Genomic DNA, 19,302 nt, shown 5'->3' with positions numbered 1-19,302 from the left:
GTGGCCTCCATGGCTGTGCTGACCCTCTGTTTGCAATTGCTGCCCCTCCCCCTTACCTCCATTACTGTCCTTAATTCCTTTACCACCTCCGGACAGAGCACTTTACTGCTTGTTCTGTGGTTGTCAGTCACCCCACATGTGGGCAGCAGAGATCTATCCGTTTTGTTCACTGCTCTATTCCCAGCACTAGGCACATAGAAACTGAGCAAATATGTGTTGATCCCACAGTCCTTCCAGGCTCAAGACCAAGGTCACCCCCCTCCTTCCTGGTCCTGCACACAGTAGGCATCAATCAATGGATAAGAATGACTGGTCAGGCAGGGAGGTGCTAACAACTGCCCCGCAAACCCCACAGCCCAAGGTCAACCCTTAGAGCCAGCTGGGCTTCTGTGGGGGTTGTAGCAGAGCCACAACTGCCCCAGGGCCCCTTCCACATCTGCTGAGGCCAATCGCCCCTGGGCCACTTAACTAAATGCCTCCAACAATAACACGCCTGAAGTGCAGATTTAGGACTTCTGCAGTGAGAACACAGGCCGGATTGTCAGCTGGCCAGCGGGCACCTGGCTGGGGGATGCTGGCCAGCTTGGCTGCCCCTGGTCTGTCACTTGTGGTGGACAGTAGCCCAAGGGGATATCAGGGCCCTGGGATGGCCTTTGTAGCTGCCTGGGCCTCTGCGGGGGCTGGGGGAACATGGCTCAGATCGCCGAAGGTGATGGCCCTCCCTGAGCTGATATTCCCTGGGAGTTACCTTCAAATATGTCTGTCCCAGGGGTGGGGAGGATGCTCACTGTCATAGCATAGGTCTGGCCATGTCCTGGGCCTGTGGGTAGAGGAGGGCCTACCTACATCATGGCTGGGCTGTGGGAGCGGGGCTCACCCCTAGGCCCCAGCGCCATTGTCAGGATGTACTTGGGGTTCATGCATAGACCTTTCTGGACACACCAGAATATGGGGCCTGTGGCTACCCCTGCAGGGCCAGCTGAGTGTGAGGGCCAAGCTGGGGCGAGGGTGAGGAGCATGCCTTCACCCCTGTTTCTTTGACACCCGATGCTGTGCTTTTGGGGTGTTTATCAATTTAATGACACGCATTTACATTGGGACCACCAAGGCGGAGGCCATCAGAACACTTTTCTGTTTTTGTTTTAAGAAGTTCTAGAGAGCAATAAGGTTCTTTCTAGTCCACTGTTAGTGTGAAAGGGTAACTGAGTGTTGAGAGGGGGCTGATTAGGGCAGGATCACCTGGCCCTTCCAGCGAGTGCCCGGTCTCCACTGTTCTTCCTCCGACTAGAGGCCTGGAGCCCTGGTACCTGCCCAGGGACTCTGGGTAAGGGAAGCAGGGTCACCCAGGGCATATAAATAACTAATAAATACACATAAATAGGAGGGGCTCTCTCTGCAGAGGGGGCCCCACTGTCCAGTCTGGGAGGTGATCCCTGCCACAGTGCAGCAAGGACAGCTGAGGCCAGTGGTCACCGTACCACCCTGGGCAGGACACAGGTGCAGCCGACGGGCACTCGGATGGACTCTACATGGAATTCGAAGGCCCCAGGCGTGGGCACCTCCGTTGCGTCCCGAGAGCAGGGCCGTCTGCGCAGCACCAACAGGCTCTGGTGCAGCGGGACGGAGTTGAGCGCGGCTGTTTCATGGCCGGTCCGGGTGCTGATGCAGCCCCTGCACAGACACTCGGCGACGGCCAGCTTCTGTGGGTAGCGGTTCTCGTCTGTGTCCACACTGCAGGGACAGAATGGCGAGGCCCCGCTGAGAGCCTCAGCAGGCGTGTTCCTCCTTCCCTGTCTTCACCCCGTGGCAGCCCCACATACTCAGGGGCATTCCTGGCCTGAGTGGGAGCTGAGGTACCAGGCTGCAGGGAGCCCAGAGGGCTGGCAAGCAGTCGGTGCTCAATAAGTGATGACTGCCCACGTCTCCAGTGCCCTCTCAGAGTACAGAAGTGGGGGTAGGGGACTTCCAGGAGCCTCTCTTCCTCCCTACCTCTGGGCCCAGCCCAACCTCTGCAGTGGGGACCCCAGAATCTTCCCAGGGGACCCTGGTACCCAAGGTCTGGGCTATCTCAGACAAGAGATCCGTACCCACCCCCCCGCACCCCGAGGCACAGGGCAGGCTGGACGGAGGTCAGGATGCTTTTTCATGTAACTGGTGACCACAGGGAGCCTCAGAGAGCACTTCAGGAAGCTACTGCTCAGAGAAGGGAGGGAGCAGCCCAATGCCACACAGCGGGGATCTCAGTGCCCAGGGGGCCCCTCAGCCCTCACCGGTATCTCCAGGGAGAGATGGAGCGCTGGTGGATGTCGGCTTCCAATACCTTCTCAGGCTGCAGTACTGGGCACTGGGTTGCAGCTGAGGGCCCCTCGTGCCGCTTCCTGCGGCCCACTGCCTCCAGGCTGGACACCAGGGCTACTGGCAAAGCCTGCTCCCACTTGGCAGCTCGAGTCAGCAGGTGTGCGGGGGCCTGTCCCAGGGTCAACTCCTCAGCTGAGTAGCAGCGTGGGGTCCCATGGGTGTGGATGTGGGGGCCTCCCCAGAGTGGGGGACCATGGAGAGCCAGACTGGCAGACAGCCAGAGCAGAAGCAGAAGGCCAAGGAGGACCTGGTGGAACAGGCAATGGATAGTCAGGGTATACCGAGTGAAGGGGGCACCTCACTGCCACCTCAGCTTGCCCTGTTCCCTGTAGAAGATGGGGTACAGCCCACTTTTACAGTTGGGGAAACTGAGGCCCAGAGGGGCTAGCCCTTCAGCCCACGTTCCCCAGTAAACCAGAGTTCCTGAGTCCTGGCTCCCTCTTGTCCCAAGATTTGGGGGGACTTCCTGGACCGCATCGCAACATCATTAGCCCAGAGCTCAGGGAACTGCCAATCCTTCTGGGCCAAATGGCACCGTCCAGGTCGGGGCGTGGGGAGAGGTGGCTCACCATTTCAGTGGCAGCAGCTGGGTTCAGAGCGGCTCGTGTGTGCCTGGCGGCAGTCCCAGGCACACCTGGCTGTGGTCCTGGGGTGCACTAGGTGGCAGACCTGGCCGTGGCTGGCTGTCAGCACCCTTTATACCTCTGGCCACACCTAGGGAAAATCCGGCAAGCTTCCTCCTTGGGAAGTGCCCAGCTGCCGCTTCCTCCTCCTCTCCCTTCTGGTCCCTAGAGACTGTCCCCTTCTCCCCAACCCAGGGCAGATGAAGCCCACCCCTCCCTCCAGCCCCGCTCTCACTGCCACCCTAACTGTCACCCCATCCTGTTTCCTTCCCTCCCCCACCCAGAGGCACCCCACCCCAGGCTAAGCACTTGTGATGGAGCTGCAAACAGGTCCTGCCTATGTAACATTCTGGAACCTTCTGTAAAAGGGTTTTTGCTGAGTATTCTTCAGCTTGCTTCTCTGATTCCACCTGTATGTTTTTGCTATCTGGACCTGGTGACCCAGTACCTGGGGCGGGGCTCATGCATCCCACGTGGCAGCACAGCGCTCCTCCAGGGTTGCTTTCTCCTGTCCCCGTCAGTGGATATGAGGTTGGTTTCATTTTTTACCAAGATGATCAAGATAAGGTGAACATCAGTGTCTGCCTCCATCTGCATGGGCGGGGGAAGTACCAAGAGAGACTTGGGGAGTCAGGGCCAGTGAGCACCTTTAGGTGTCATCAGGTAGGGGCAAAAGTAGGTTTACAGTTGTTAATATGAAAAATAATATAACAATTAAAAAATAGTAAAACAAAAATAAACTATGTTTCAAATACAGTTGTCCCTCTATATCGCGGTTCACTTATCGCGGGCTCACTGTATCGCGGGATTTAAAAAAATATTCTATTTAATTATTTATTGCGGATTTTTTGCTATATCGCGGGATTTTGCGGTACGTATACATATGTTGTTAAAGTTACGTAGGTTTAAGAGTGTAAAATACGTTTAAGAACATAAGTAGTGTTTATAAAAGTGTGGAAAAGGTTAATAAGGGAGTGGGAAAGGTTAATAAGGGACTGGGAATGGTTTATAAGTATGTGGGTAGGGTTTATAAAGCCTTAAAATATATATAAGTACTAAAATAAATGTAAGGTTCCTATTTCGCAGATTTTTACCTATCGCAGGGGGTGGGGGGGGCGGTGTCTAGAACAAAATACCCGCAATAAGTGAGGGAATACTGTACTCACTACTGTAAATTTACTTTTGTCCCACTCTGCCTTCGGGCTTCTGTGTGTCTGTGTGTGTGTGTGTGTTTTAAACAAAAATTCAAGCTAAAATGTCTGAGGTGGAGGGGTTGAAAATGTCTTGGAAACTTTAAAGTGCAGTGCACCCTAGGAAGCTGTGTTTAAGGAGGCCCCAGGAGCCCACCTGTGTCCCACCCACGCATGCTGCTGGCTGGGAAGAGAGGACCTAGGGGATGCCTTTGTTATTTGGAAAAAGAGAGAATTTGGAGCCAGATCTTGCAAAACTTTGAATGGGGTCTGAATGCCACCCTGGGGAGATACTGCCTAGGGATCCCTGGACACCTGGGCACTCTCCAAGGCTGAGGGCCCTGTCTGTCCTGGTCTTCTCAAATCAGATTCTAAAATGTCCAGCTGGAGGGTCTGGGGGGGGTGAAGAAAAGGTGTCTTTCTTTGCCTGCTGGTGGGTGCCAGAACGTATATACCCTTACGACGGGCACTGTTCTCTAAGTTTAAAACCACAAATCTGATGGACATGAAGACCCGCTGAGAGGGGTAGTGTTGGAGAAGGCAGTGGGACACCTGGGCAGCTCCTCCACACAGCAGTGTGTGACTCTGGGCAAGGACTTGCCCTCTGTGGGTCTCAGTATTTTCACTTGTAAGCAGGGCTAAGCTGCCCTCCTGGAAAGCAGGTTCTACCCTACATTGCTGGATGGAAATGCCCCTGCAACAGGTGCTGTGCATTGACTGTTTTCTTTGCTTATTTTGAACAATGGATGGATGGATGGATGGATGGACACATTGAGTCCCCAGGACTACCCCTCTAATGCCCCTACCTATTCACCCTCTGCTTGCAAGCTTCCTGCAATGTGGAACTTACCCACTGCATTCATTTGCTAGGGCTTCCATAATAAACTACCAGAAACTAAGAGGTTTAAAGCAACAGAAAGTTATTCTCTCACAGTTCTGGAGACCAGAAGTCCAAAAACAGTGTCAGCAGGATCCTTGCTGCCTCTTCCAGCCGTGTGTGGCTGCTGGTGATCCTTAAAGAGTCCTTGGCTTGTAGACTCATCACTCCAACCTTTGCCTTTGCGTTCACTTGGCCCTCCCTTGTGTGTCTGTGTCTTTTTATGAGGACATGCACCCTCATCCAGGATGATCTTGTTTCAAGAACCATAGCTTAATTATATCTGCAACGGTTCTTTTCTCGGATAAGGACACATTCCTTGCCGATCGATACCAAGGCTAGGACTTCAGCATAATTTCTGGGGGACATAGTTGAGTCCAGTACACCCTCGAGTACTGGGTGCTTGTATTGCAGATTAGGTCAGGTTGAGAGAACCGAGACCTGCCTCCCTGCCAGGGCTTCTGGAGGTCTCAGAAAAATTACAGCCCCTCCGGCCACCCCAAAAAATGCAGTGTGAGCCCCTTGATGGCAGGGACCATGGCCCCAGCACTCCCTGTCCTGGCACCTAGGTGCTCCATTCATACAGCAGAACAAAGAGGAGATAAGCCTGGATGACCTCATGGGAAAACAGGGTGACAATGTCCCCCATGCTGGGCCCCTAGGAGGTCCACGCTGGGGAGGCAGGAAGGCCCAGAACCTAGGGAGATCAGTGGGCAGCAGCATCGCTTCCTTTGAGCTGCAAAGTCCAGCTGCATTCACACAGGTGTTCAATGAGGGAAAAAATGGCTGTAAAGCTGTTGCTTGCACAGGGGCTCCTGGGGGTTCCCACCCCGCAGGAACGCACTGGATGCTTGGGTCCAGCGGAGGGGTTAAGGACAGTCATCTCCCGCCCAGGCCAACCCCTGTGGGGTGTCTGCATTTTCCGTGTTCCCGTGTCTGTTCTAAACAGCTGACCAGGCGCACACAGTCCTGGGTTGAGGAAACTGGGACCCTGACTTCACACTTATTCTTCCTGACCATAAGACTGGGGCATCCCCAACGCCAGTGGCCGCCCCCACCCCCAAGGAAGCCAGCACAAGGACTGGGAGTTGGGGTGGGGGGAGGCCGGAAGGGCAGGCAGGGGCGGAGCCTCATTCCTGGGCTGCTGAAGCAAGCACAGAAGTCCCAGGTTGGGCAAGACTGGAAAGGCACCGCCAGTGGAAAGTCTGAGGGCATCCTGGAGGTGATGTCTGGGAAGACCCCCCCCCAACCACGCCTACAGGACCACACCTCTGATCACCACGCCCCCAACTCCCAGAGACAAATCAAGAGGATGGAGTTGCAGAAGGACTTGTGAGGGCACTTCAGTGCAGGAGGGGAGAGTCACAACAGACAGATCCAGGAACAGAGACTGGCAGAGGGAAGTGGGGGAGAGAGAAAAAGGCAGAGGCTGAGGTAGAGAAGGCAAAACACGGGAGACACAGGGACAGACACACCAGGTCCTTCTTGTGTGGCCCAACCTGTGACTCAGAGCCCTTACAGCCCTGGCTGGATAGAAGCAGCCACTGGGCCTGGGTTGGGAGGTGGCCTGCAGGAGTGGTTTGCTCCAGACTCTTGGGGGCTCCAGGCTTGAAGTTTTCACTCATTCTGGGGGGGGAGGGCAGCAGCAGGGCTCAGTCCCCTCATGTTAAGTGGGGGTGACAATACTGTCTCCCTCTTCTTTAGAGGCTGTGGCCTCCTTGACCACTGGGCCCCAAGCAGCCCTGCCTGCGGTCAGTTTATCACACAGCCCAGTCTTCTTGTTCCCACATCACTTTGCACTGTCAGGAATGACTTTTTACCTCGTCCTTGTCCATGGCCCTGTCCAAGGGACTGTCCAGGGGAGGGGGTTTCTCTGCTTGTTCTCCCAGGGCCAAGGCAGGGCCTGGCTTTCCTCAGCCAGAGCTCCTGAGCCTCTCCTGCTGACGAGGATGATTTCTGCTCTGAGGGGCTTAAAGGCTCGCAGGGAAACTGCCATGGAGCTGGGAGGATGGTAGAAAGTGGAGGGAGGGAAGCCAAATCTGGGGGCAGAAGGCGAAGGTGGAGGCCCTAGCTTTGAGGGGAACAGCAGGGGCCTGACCCTGGGGCTGAGAGATGAAAACCAAGATCTGGTCCCTTCCCTTGACAAAGACCAGTGTTAGGAGCTTGGAGCCAAGCACTTCCCCTGGGTTACAATTGAGGAAAAACAAGGTGACAGCTTGAGGACAGCACTGTGGCAGCAGACAATGGAGGGACTGAGAGAATGGGGCCAGCTTGCCTGAGCTGTGAGTGGAAGTGGGAGGAATCAGCCAGATTAAGAGTTCCAGGTGCAAAGGCCCTTCGGTGGGAGAAGGGCAAGCAGGTGGGTGAGGGCTTAGCATCTGCAGTACGGCAGGGTTGCTCTAGCTGTGGGGTGAGGATGGAGGGCAGGGGAACCCAGTTACCTGGACACTCAAGCCATGTGGTGGGCAGAAATGGAACTTGAGAAACTCATAATTATCCCCACTATTGGCATGGTAACCATCTGTCAAGATCTCAGTCAACAGAGGTTTTCCTTTTCTCAGATGCCTGGCCTGGAATGTTCTTTCCACTAGACCTTGGGAGGGGAGAGTTGGCTCAGGGTGTGGCCCTCACCCCTCCCAGGACAGGCACTTGCCCCAGCCTAGCCTAGGTGAGCCACAACCCTAGACAGTTTAAACAGTGGGTCAAGGGTACCTAGTGCTGTGGCTCCAGCCTAGATGTTAGAGGTCAGGGTCATGTCAGCCTCTTGGGACCCTTCAGAAGGGGCTGGTCATGTGATTAAGGAGGGCTGAGTGCAGAGACCTGTGTAATGGGTTCAAATGTGAGCTCCTGGCTTTAGAGGAGCAGTCGCTGCCCAGCTGGGTTGCAGGGCCCAGTGGCTTGGGGACACACACTCAGGGACAGGCTGGCACTCAAAATGTCCTGGATTCTGATTCCATGTCTTTGAAAGCCATGCATTCAGAAAATGTGAGTTCCATTTGCACCTGGCTTTGACCTGATGGCAAACCAGATAAACCTTTAAACAGAGCCCGGGCTGGTGCGCCTCAGTGAATTGAGCGCGGGACAGTGAATCAAAATATTGCTGGTTCAGTTCTCAGTCAGGGCATGTGCCTGGGTTGCAGGCCAGGTCTCCAGTTGAGGACTTGCAAGAGACAACTGATCAATGTTTCTCTTCCTCTTTGTCTCCCTCCCTTCCCCTCGAAGAAATAAATAAATCTTAAAAAAAATTGTGGACACACTTGACTGAGGCTGCTGTGGTGGAAGAGGAACCCGGTGTCCTGTGCTGTAAGAGGGATGTGGACATGGAATGGAAAATGGTGCGCTCAGGAGGGTGGCCAGTCCACAGCACGAGCTCCCTCCAAGCTCTCCTCTCCAGTTTAACTACTACACAGCTGTGGGGCAGAGTGCCATGAAGCTCACCCTGCAAGCTGGCCGCAGCTCAGTAGGTCACGTAACCAGACGAAGACCCCAGACTGCTGCCTCCCGCCACTGGCTTCACAGGGCTCTCCTGCAGAATTGGAATTGGGGGCAGTAGCGTGGGCTCTGGGGAGGGGGAGGGGTGTTTTGTCCCCAAGTCCTTGTGGTACTTGCTTTATGGTAACCTGAGGGTGACGGGGTACCGTGAAATCCATGGTACCACTGTGAGTTTAATCTGACCAGAAATGACCCCAAGAGAGCACTGGGGTCCCCCCACCAAGTGGTCATGGCCCTGCTGGGGCTCTCCAGGCTGCAGTGGGCACCACAAAACCTGCTGCTGTCATAATGGCTGACATTTCTGCTCTGCAGTGGACAGACAGTGGTCCTGGGCCCAGGACTTCTCAGGCTTTGATACGTGCACAGCTGTGTGGGGGCTGGATGGCAAATTAAGGCTCTGAGTGGGGAACTGACTTTGGGGATGGGTGTTGGCCTGGCCCAAGGAGCATCCTTTCTGACCTCTCCAGCCCAGGGCCCTCTGCTGGGAGAGGTGACCATGGGTTTGCATTCATGAAGCCCTACCCGGGCCAGTTCCACCACCAGGAAACTGAGGCACAGTGCTCCCTGCGGGTGCGGGTTGGAGGGCAGAGTGCCTGTGCTAATGGGTGAGGAGCAATTACTGTTCTAGGCTGAAGGCTCCCAGGGAATCGCACAGGGGTGTCAGGGGAGACTCCATGTCCCCAGCCTCCATCAGCCCTAAATAGTGGATGTTGTGTCCTGAGGTGGCCGCCCTGTGCTATGGGGTGGGGGGAGGGAGGAAGAGTATGGGGTCCAGGCACATGCAAACACCACCACCTGGGCAAGACAGCTGCTTATCAAAATATTTTATTTTAGGAGACCCCTCAAAAAAAAGACCCTCCACATTAGACAGACGCCCAACAATACCCTTGGCCCTTTTTTTTTTTTTTTTTGGTCTTTTTTGTATTTTGTTCATTTTCAAATCAACTAAAACAAATTGATGCTTAAAATAAAAGACAGGAAATATTTCCCAGTCAGACTTTAGTGAAGAATATATATACTTTTTGATCCTGGGGACGGGCAGGGACAGGGAAGAGGTTGCTCAGAAGCACTCGGTGTTCCCGTCGACAGCACGAGAGCCGCGTGGTGAGGACACGACAGACAGCAGGGCGAGAACTGGCCTCACTAGCAGAGGGAGGAAAAGAAGATGGGGAGGACAATGTATGGGCCGGCTGATGCAGGCGTCTGGGACTTCAAGTTTACATAAAAGTGTGCCACGTCCTCGCTTGGTGCTATCTGCCTGTCTGCCTGTTTGTCTGGCTCTGCTCTGGGAAGGGACTGGTCAGTGTGGTCAGGGGAAGGCTGGGGTTCAGCATCATCTTCATAACATGTGTGTGGCTTCTTTTCCAGCTGAGAAACTTCTTTTCTTTTTTAATATTTAAAAAGAATCACAGCCAAAATAAGACATTGACTGCAAAATCCAAAATGGCTGCGCTTACCCTATTTATAAAAACACGTGAGTCTTTGCCTCTGTTAGGGGAGCCGAGCCCGCAGGGCCCATTACACTTTCCCAGGAATCTTGGCCCGCTTGCGAGCGATGGCGTCCTCCACGGCTTTGAGCTGTTTTAGGAGCTCCTCCCGCCTTGACAGCGTGCTGGCCTTCCCTGATTTGGTGCCAGTGGAGGTGGCGGTGCTGGCATCTGAGGCTTTACCAGGCACACTTGTGACCTTGCTGGAACTCTTGGACTGGGGTGACAACTGGCGTTTCCTGCAGGGGTGGGGAGGCCATTAGAGGGGTCTGAGTGCCTCTCCCTCTCTGCCGTGAGCTTCCTGCCAGACGGAGGACATGAGGTCCAGTCTGGGGGCCTGGACCCCATATATAAACTGTACCTGCCAAGCAGAAGGCACCCTCTCCCCAGTGAATGGAGGCCTCCACCCCATGGTGGATGAGCACCAGGCCCCAGCCCAGCACCCTGCTAACCTGCCCCTCCTGCTTCTGGTCCTTGCATGCAACCTCCCTCTGTGGTGAGGGAAAACCCACACTACAGACTCAGGAGGACCCCTGAGGCTGTGTGTGCCCAGGTGTGTACTGAGGCTTGTATACACTCTGACTCCTGTGCCTACCCTCCCCATATCCTCCCTCACCCGACCTTTGACACCGAGCTGCAGGTGCACAGGGACTCAGAGCCAACTTCCTGGGAAAAGGAAATTATGCTCCTACTCCCTGTGCCGGAAATGGAAGATACAGAAGAGTTGCGACCAACTCCACTTTTCCCCAACCCCCCACCCCCCCACCCCCACCTCAGGCCATTCCTCATTCCAGGGCCCAGCCATAGGGTAGAGTGAGACATGAGTGGGGCTGCCCTCTCACCTCCAGATCTAAGACATCCCCCAGCTGCCTCTGGGTCTGCTGGCCCTCCCCAAGGCCAAGGAGCTCCTCTAGTGTGTCTGTGGCACAGGTGGGGCACTCACCTGTCTGGCAGGGCCACAGGAGCCTTGGAATTCTGGCCTCTCTGCCGCTCTGGCTTTGGGGAGCCAAGTCTCCCACCTGACTTCCGGTCCCGAGAACCTGGAGCAATGTAAGACCAGGGTCCCAGTTATACGTGGGGCTGGCAGCAAAGAGGGCTGGTGCAGCCTTACAGGATGCTAGTGACACCGTTCTATCGTGACATCTCAGCACAGCCTCCTCATTTTTACAGGAAGAGGCAGAAGGGCAGAGCCGCTGAGAAGGGAGGAAGGGGGCACACTGATCGTGTCAGAGAGTGAGGCCCAGGAAATCCCTGAAAGCTGAGCTTCAAACTGGTTCCAGGTTTCTTGAGCCAGTGTCTAACAGACCACGGAGCAGTCAAGACTGTTTTCACAGTAACACGAAGATCCTGCCCACCCTTCGCTCTCTCATGTTCTCACAGCCTAGGGTGGGGTTTTCCAGAGCCCGTGTTTTGTGCTATCACAAGAGATGAGAACCCGGCTGTTGTCTCTCAGCCAGGCTTTTAGAAATTTGTGCCAAAAGAAACAAAAACAAAACCCAGTGCCATCCTCATAGGGTAGCTCAGTTGGTTAGTCGTCCTGATATATCAAGGTTGTAGGTTTGATGTCCAGTCAAAGCACATACAAGAATCAACCAAGGAATGCAAAAAGTGGAACAACAAATCGATGTTTTTCTCTCTCTCTCTTCTCTAAATCAATAAATAAAAAATAAAAACAAATGGAAAAACTCTGATGCCATACCTACTAATTTTTGTTTTGGGAAATAGTTATTTTTCATAAAAAATGTTATTTGTGCTAAAATATAGTGGCTTATCTTTTATTTAAAAATAAATATTAAACATTTTTCTTAGTTTTGACTTCTAATGCTGTAAATAAAGAGCAGAAGTTCCTTGAGCCCCCCCCCCCCCCCGCCCCCATATATTTTGGTAACTTAAAAAAATCATCACCCAAGGACACATTCATTGATTTTAGAGAGGGGGTTGGAGACAGGGAAACATCGATTGGTTGCTTCCTGTAGACCAGGGCCATCTCATATGCACCCCCACAGGGACCCGTTGGGGACTGAACCTGCAACCTTCAGGTTTATGGGATGACACTCCAACCAAGTGAGCCACACTGGCTAGGGAAGGAGTCCTTAATATTTTTAAAGAACAGACGAGTTCCTGGTCTGTCCACCTGTTGGGACCCTGCAGGGAAAGAGCTCACCTCGGTCTGGGGATAAGTTGGCTCGCTTGGCTGGAGGAGGGCTTGGCCTGTCCTTGTCTGAGGGCTCATACCGTTTCCTGCTCCCTTTATCAGCAGCCTGAAACAATGGAGGGAGCACAGTGAGGACACAGGGTCTGAGGTACTGGGCTCCAGGTGGAACACACAGTGAAAGAGCAGAGTGGTGACCTCTCTGCTCCCACAGGCCCCTCTTCTAGGCTCCCTCTTCACCCTTGTGGCCCTGAGTGAAGTGAGGCTCATGGATTTGGGGTCCTTACTCTCTGAGGCGAAGGTGCCAGCAGGGTTGCTGTGCTCCTGTGGGGGCCACGAGACGGACAGGACTCCAGCAGACTTCCAGTCTCCTGGGGCCTTGGGGACATCATCTCACAGAGGCCAGGTCTGATTTGCTCTCTACCCCAGTGCTGCCCTGTGGGAACTGGCCGGCTTGGTGGGCCCTCAGGAACAGGGACAACACTCACTCCCAGATGCTCTGATGTCTCAGCATGTGCTGTAGGAAGCTGTCCACCCCATGCCCATGTGCCCCTCCATTTCCCACAGGGCTGTCCATCAAGGCAGGAGGATGAGCAGGGGTGATTTCCATCCAGCCACCAAGTCCTGGCCCTCACTCAGTCTCAGTCCTAGGATGACCCCGAGGCGTGTGGTTCCCTGGAGCTCCCACCAGAAGTGCCTACAGCCTCACCTTGTTCAGCAGTGTCAACTTGATCTCCTTGTGCGCCACAAATGTACCCTGTTGGGGCTGCCCGGGGGGCGCCTGCTGGGGGGTTGTGGGCTGCTGGGAGGATTTACTGCCTGTGGAAGGTTTTGAGGATTTGGGTGGCTGTGTGGATGAATCCCTTTTCCGCTTATCCTCTTTAACACCATCTTCTTTTTTAGATTTTCCTGCCGACAAGAAATTCTTGGTCACGATCACCGACACCTCATAGTAGTTTCCAAGTGCCACTTGATGGACGGAGGCAGGCAACGTGTGAACAGGGACAAAACTGGGAGGTCACCACCTTCTCTGACCAGCTGCACGCAGTGCTGATCAAGGCTACATGCACCCTCTCCCCACAGATGCAGCCTCTCCTCTGCAGCTACAACACCCACGACACAAGGAGCCCCCATACCTTTCTCCTTCTTGGTCTGGGCTGGGGTGGGGGACCGTGAGCTGGCTGAGGACACGGGGCTGGCCAAGTCTGCGTACATGTCATCCGAGTCCACGCTGTGCACTGAACTGCTGCTCGATGTGGCGCTGGACACCGAGGAGACGCTGCTCACACTCAGGGACCTAGACATGTACGAGCCTGTGTGTGCCCGCGTGTCCTCAAACAGAAGACCGGCTGGGGCTGGAGGCTTGGTGGGGGGCGGGTACTGATGCAGAGTTTCTATGTCTACTTTCTGCAACTCTTGATTTTAAGCCTTGTGTACCCACCAAACCTTAAACTTCAGAGGGGACTCTAGGTAGTTTAAAGGTGCTACATAGTATAGAGCTGCTCACGCTGTTTGCCGGGCAGGGACATGTGACTAAGTGTGACCCGAGAGTTAGTGAGGACAGAACTGAGAGTCCCAGTTAATGACATACGTACAACAAAGGGAGAGCTTCAACCTGTAGTGACACCAGACACTAGATGGGAGACCATATTAACCCATGGCATGTCTCAGGAAAGCACGAAAATGACAGCCAGCCTCATGGGACCATGGCTCTGTCACAGCTCAAGTGGTACAAGGACTTGAAATGCACAAGCTGATGCATCAGTTTCTGCTGAGCACTATGTCTTAAGCTCTGAGAAAACCCCCATCACAGTGTCCTAAGGTCATCAGACACCCAACATTATTTTAAAAGTTAGGTCTTTAAAACCTATTTAGAAAGATTTGGTCAAATGTATAGAAACCACCTGCTAGCCTAGAAATAAAAGAAAGTTTGATTCAAGGAATCTAAGGCCTGGTTCAATACTGTCTTCTTTTTAAATGCTTAAATAGCAGAATTCTTTTCTACTTATTTTCTCATATTTTAACAAGTTAGCTGTCCTGGCTGCCTGAGGCACAACAGGCCAGGGCAGGACTCAGCCCTCTGTACAAGGACGAGCATGAAGCCTCCGCGCCAACCTCTCTGAGTCCCACTGAACTGGAAGTGCCCTGGCTTCCTCCAGCCCATCGGGTACTTATGGGGCAGAAGGCGCCTGGGCCCTTCAAATGCTTGGAGCCATTGGGCCAGGCTCCCTACTACGTGAGTGTCAGTCCAGGTGGAGACAGCCAGCCACACTGCTCCTGAACAGCACTGACTAATGGGCTATCAGCAGTTGGCCATGGGCTCCCCAAGGGAGAAGGAGAGCGCACACCTGAGGTCCCCAGACCCTGACTGGGGGCAGGAAGAGGGGCAAAAGCTGATGGGGACTGGAGCCGGAGAGATGCTGACAATGACCTGGATCTGGAACTAGAGCCGCTGTAGCTGCTGCCACTGCCACTTCCACTGATGGTCCGCCTGCAACACAAACAAAAGTCCTGGCACTCACATCTCTGCAAAATTGACAGAGGGCAGAGCCTCTTCTCAAAACCAGGGCAGATCATTGCCCTAAGACAGATGTTTAACCAGTACTTTGCCACAGACTTGGGAGTGGGTTGGGCTGTATTTTCTTTTAAGTGTACCTTTTTTCTTAAAATAAAAATAATTAACAAACAACAAGTGCTGGCAAGGATGTAGAGAAACGGGGACCCTAGTGCACTGTTGGTGGGAATGCAGACTGGTGCAGCCACTGTGGAAAACAGTATGGAGATACCTCAAAAAACTAAAAATGGAACTGCCTTTTGATCCAGCAATTCCATGCTGGGATTATACTCAAAGAATCCTGAAACACCAATTCAAAAAAACTTATGCACCCCTATGTTCATAGCAGCGCTAGTTACAATAGCCAAATGCTGGAAACAACCTAAGTGCCCATCTGCAGATGAGTGGATCAAATAACTGTGGTACATTTACACAATGGAGTACTATGTAGCAGAAAGAATGAAGGAACTTTTACCATTTGTGATAACATGGATGGAAATAGCGAGTATTATGCTTGGCAAAATAAGCCAGGCAGCAAAAGACAAATACCACATAATACAGGAGACTAATGAACAACACAAACAAACGAGCAAAACAGAACCAGAGGCATGTAAACAGGGAGCAGACTGACAGTGATTGTGGGAGTGGAGGGAGAAGGGAGGAAAGAAGGGGAATGGTCTAGTCATGGAACATGTATAAATGGCCCATGGACATGGACAATGGGGTGGGGACTGACTGTGGAAGAAGGGGTGGGAATGGGTGGGGGGGAGCAATGAGGGAAGAAGGACAACTGTAATAGAAAAACAATAAATTAAGACTGAAAAAACAAACTTCTCTTCAGCAACCCCACACCACTTCTTTCCAGGGCAGATTCTAGATATCAAGGGAGCCTCAGGTGGAGCAGTGAGATGGGCTCACGCCTCTCATTGTGCTCACGGGGAAACTGAGGCTCAGTGAGGTGAGGTGACTAGACAAAACCTCACAAACAGGGACCCTAGCCTGGGCTGTTTTGCCCAGGAGTGTCCCCTACCCCAGCCCTGGCACCAGAGATGAGGAAATTCCCACAATGGTTCTAGAGAGTGGTGTACTCACCTCCTGGGCGGGGTCCTGGCTTGCCGCTCCCTCCTCCTGGCTTCCCGAGGGTCTCCTGGCTTGACAGGCTCAGGGGCAGGAGCAGTAGTCTTGGGGGCCTGTGGCGGGGCTGGAGGTGGGGCTGGCTTCTTCACTGTTTTCTCCCTGTTTGATAAGATGGAAGGAGGTCAGACCTGGTGGAGGGGCCCAGTCAACGACCTCAGGACATACCACCGGGAGGCCAGGTGGGCTGCTGATCCCATATCACACCAGGCTCTTGGAATGTTTTGGAAACTAGAGTATCAGCCCACTTCCCCCTCACAGGCAGCAAGAAGAAGGCTCATCTGAGAGCTCTCGAGAATAGCCGAGAGCTGGTGCTGTGCACCCCCAGACCTCTGGCCTCCAAGTCGGGGTGGCCCCTCGAGGGTGCTGGGGCAGCTCACATGTGGAAACCACACTGCAGTAAAGAAAACAGCCTCTAAAGGTGGGAAAACCCTCTGTCAATTTTTTTTTGTGCTGGTGAGCACATCTGATTCAGAGAGAGCATGGAGCATGGTCCTGTCAGAGACTCTGTCAACAAAGTGACCTCAGCAGGAAACAAAGTCTTGGTCAAAAGCAAGCTGCTCAGCCCAGTGATGGGGGTAAATCAAATTTGTGCCGATGAAAATGCAGAAATGAAGTATGAGTCGGCGCAACTCCCAGTATGAAGTCAGTGGGGGTGCAGCTGCAAAAGGCGCGGAGTGTCTGGACTGTGTGGTCTCACAGGTTTGTTAAATCCACTGAACAACAGCACTCAGATGGATGCGGTGCATTAGGCATAAATTATACCTCAACACAATTCATTTAAAAAGTGCGCTGCTCAGGATTCCCTAAATGTTTCTGAGGCCTGTTAGCTCACTCATTTAGGATGAAAACCTGCAGTGTGCAAATCTTCAGTGCTCGCCATATGGTAGGTCGGGGCTATTTCCTGCTAAACAAGTAACTACCCTAAGAACAAGTGAGGAAACAGGGCCTGCAATGGCAAGGACGGCCCCAGGGCAGGCAGACAGCTCCATTCTGCTCACACAGAGGCTGTGTTGCCCCTTAGGTACTGTATATGTCAGGTGTTTGTATAAGTGCTAGTTTCTAACTTCTTCCATTTGTCACATCCATTGAGAAGAATCACTGTGACCTATTCCAGGAGCAGCAAAGAAGGTGAAGACGAGACAGTCTGGAGGCTGCTCCTTTCTATGCATCTCAGACGCAGCCCCAGGGCTGAGCATGGAGGGGACCCCCTCCCACCTGCCTGCCTGGTAAAAGCAGTAAGAGCGGAGCTGGTGGCTTCTCTGTGCTGCGCTCGCTCGGAACCCCAAGGAGCACGGCCATTACCACACTCCAAGCAGGGGTGCCGGAGCCTAAATGTTGTACGTGGCCCATAGGTCCACACATGCACCTCCAGGGGTCCTGTCTACAGTTCCCACCAGGTTTCTCCATACAAGTGATAGGAGGGAGGGAGAAGGCTGGATGCTGCCAGCTGCCTGACCGCTGGGCACTTACCCTGTTTTCCCAGGAGGCAGCACTGGCTCGCCCTTGGTTCTGACAGGTCTGTGTGGGGATGGCGTTGGAGATGGGGACGGGGATGAGGAAAAGGACCGGGACCTAGGGAACAAAAAGAGGTGTGAGGAGGGAGCACCACAGTGCCCTGGACCGAGTCTGGGCACCCTCGGACGCTGCCTCCAATTCACAGAGCAGGTGCCATGAGTTTCTACTTGTTTGCCTCCATTTAAACATGGGCTTCAGACATCTCTAGATCATTTCATAAACTACATCGCCAGAGGGACAGGAGCATGTTGAGGTGACAGCCGGTACCCACACCGGTGAGCCCTCCTGAGGCCCTGAGCCCTGGGGCGTGCGAGCTGTGTGGGCAGCATGGGAAGGGCACAGGATCTGCCCTCTGGGCTGCTCTGAAACCCCAACGAGGAGACACACAGCCTGAGCGGGCCGTGGCGGCACCTGAACAACGGAAGGCCAAGCGGGGCACCTGAGACCCAGTGGGCTGGAGGGTGGGGGCAGTGAGGGTGGCCCCTGGAGGCGCCAGCAGCACAGGCCCACGAGCAGACATGGCAGTGCTATGAGGCAGAGACAGGCCCGGGCAGGGGAGTGCCCGGCCTGAGGACACGGTGATGAGCTCATTTGGACACAAGTTGCAGGGGCCAGTAGGATGGACAAAGCGCTGGGAAAGGGGAGCTGGGCTGGGTGGAGTTCCAGGAGCTACGGCCTGGCCAGGCTGCTACCCCACAGTCCCAGGGGTTCACGCGACATCACACAGGAGGCAACCCTTTGAAAGGCTTATAGGTTTGCTGGTTTTCCCTCTCCTTAGAAACTGTCCTGTAAGATACTCGACATTTCAGACAGAGTCGCACGGGAGAAATGCCCGCTTCTCCCCCCAGTGCTCACCCTCTCTGCCCTCGCTGCTGCCCGCAGGAGGGACAGGAAGGAATGCCACGCTCACTTCCAAGAAGCTTCTGTAACACTGTGCAGCCCCAAGTCACCACTTGGGGGTTGCTTCCACAGCGTCACCTTCTCCCTGTTCCCGTTCCCCAGAAGGCTGCTGTGGAGCCAGTGCCCACACGCGGTGCTGCGGGGAGGCGCTGTGCTCAGGTTCTTAGGGACCACAGGGCCAGCCCAGGAGCCAGGTGAGGTGTGGAGCTGGGGACAAGGTCTGCTGAGTGACAGACAACGAAATGGGGCCCCAGCCACACATCAGCACAGTGCAAACACAAGCCAAGGGGAAGGTTAAGTGTTGAAGAAAGTGTATCTGATTTTGTGGAAATGGCTAAAAAGTTCATGTCCAAACTGAAAATATCCTGGAACAGGTTTGGGACACAGGGCTGGGTCCTGAGTGGGCTTTCTTTAGAGCTGGGTGAGGAGGAGGCTGAGCATCCTCCTTTGAGTCCATCTCCTGAAGGGAGAGCCGGTTCCCACCCACTCTCTCCTCCTTGCTGCTGAGGCCTCCCGGTCCTGTGCCTGACTCAGCGTGAGGAGCCTTGCAAGCCCAACAGGCTGATGATGGTTCTTTCCCCCACTGCTGTAGCCTTGGGCCTTGCCCTGGCTATCCCAGCCCCGGTCCCTGACCGTAGGGACTCTATGCTATGGGGTCTTCTTTTCAATCTCTCCCAGGGTCCACTGCATACACACAGGAAAAACTGTAGATAACTTCCACATATTGTGATTTCCAAAATTTCCAACTTGCCCAGCTTGGCCCCATAACTCACCAGCCTTGTTTCTTAAATGAAGCCACACATAAGATTTTTCCCACTGTTGATGCCTTGCTCAGTATCTTTTCTGCCTTTCCCCTCACCTCCTACAGGCAGCGTTCTATGACTGCCCTATGATCAGCAACTGTTCTATAATCCCTGGGTACTACTTCGACTTCTGGCAAGAAAATCGTGAGGCTCAGGCCCCACAGTTGACCTTCTAGACACCCTTAGAAAAAGGCTTGCTTTTCTTTTTCAAGGC

The 19,302-nt window shown here is 53.9% G+C and overlaps 2 protein-coding genes across 3 annotated transcripts in view; both read right to left on the bottom strand.

Moving 5' to 3' along the window:
• Nucleotides 1-1,064: 1,064 nt before the first annotated feature.
• Nucleotides 1,065-3,490, bottom strand: IL17C (interleukin 17C). Its single transcript, XM_090259554.1, has 4 exons — nucleotides 3,430-3,490; nucleotides 2,928-3,072; nucleotides 2,271-2,605; nucleotides 1,065-1,731 (listed from the first exon to the last, which is right to left on the bottom strand). The coding sequence occupies exons 2-4, from the start codon at nucleotides 2,928-2,930 to the stop codon at nucleotides 1,470-1,472; spliced, it is 600 nt and encodes a 199-aa protein (XP_090115680.1). The 5' UTR covers nucleotides 2,931-3,072; nucleotides 3,430-3,490; the 3' UTR covers nucleotides 1,065-1,469.
• Nucleotides 3,491-9,349: 5,859 nt separating this feature from the next.
• The window catches only part of ZC3H18 (zinc finger CCCH-type containing 18), a 61,936-nt gene continuing 51,983 nt past the window's right edge, over nucleotides 9,350-19,302 (bottom strand). For both annotated transcript variants that reach the window (XM_090259005.1, XM_090259006.1), the window contains 8 exons: nucleotides 17,341-17,442; nucleotides 15,826-15,969; nucleotides 14,611-14,670; nucleotides 13,316-13,476; nucleotides 12,889-13,088; nucleotides 12,192-12,288; nucleotides 10,971-11,067; nucleotides 9,350-10,266 (listed from right to left, as the gene is read on the bottom strand). In XM_090259005.1, the coding sequence (XP_090115131.1) occupies nucleotides 10,059-10,266; nucleotides 10,971-11,067; nucleotides 12,192-12,288; nucleotides 12,889-13,088; nucleotides 13,316-13,476; nucleotides 14,611-14,670; nucleotides 15,826-15,969; nucleotides 17,341-17,442 (1,069 nt within the window). In that variant the 3' untranslated portion in view covers nucleotides 9,350-10,058. The remainder of the gene's footprint in view (nucleotides 10,267-10,970; nucleotides 11,068-12,191; nucleotides 12,289-12,888; nucleotides 13,089-13,315; nucleotides 13,477-14,610; nucleotides 14,671-15,825; nucleotides 15,970-17,340; nucleotides 17,443-19,302) is intronic.

The sequence above is a fragment of the Furipterus horrens genome, unplaced genomic scaffold, assembly GCF_987537825.1.
Source record: "Furipterus horrens unplaced genomic scaffold, mFurHor1.1.pri manual_scaffold_13, whole genome shotgun sequence".
NCBI lineage: Eukaryota > Metazoa > Chordata > Mammalia > Chiroptera > Furipteridae > Furipterus > Furipterus horrens.
Note: the sequence above shows the minus strand (reverse complement) of the source record. Positions and strands in the feature narration are given on the sequence as shown.

Excerpts from the sequence above, each read along its gene's own strand:
- IL17C (XM_090259554.1), bottom strand. Across the intron at positions 1,732-2,270 it reads ATCTCTCCCTGGAGATACCG|TGTGGACACAGACGAGAACC; the intron begins GTGAGGGCTGAG and ends CTGTCCCTGCAG.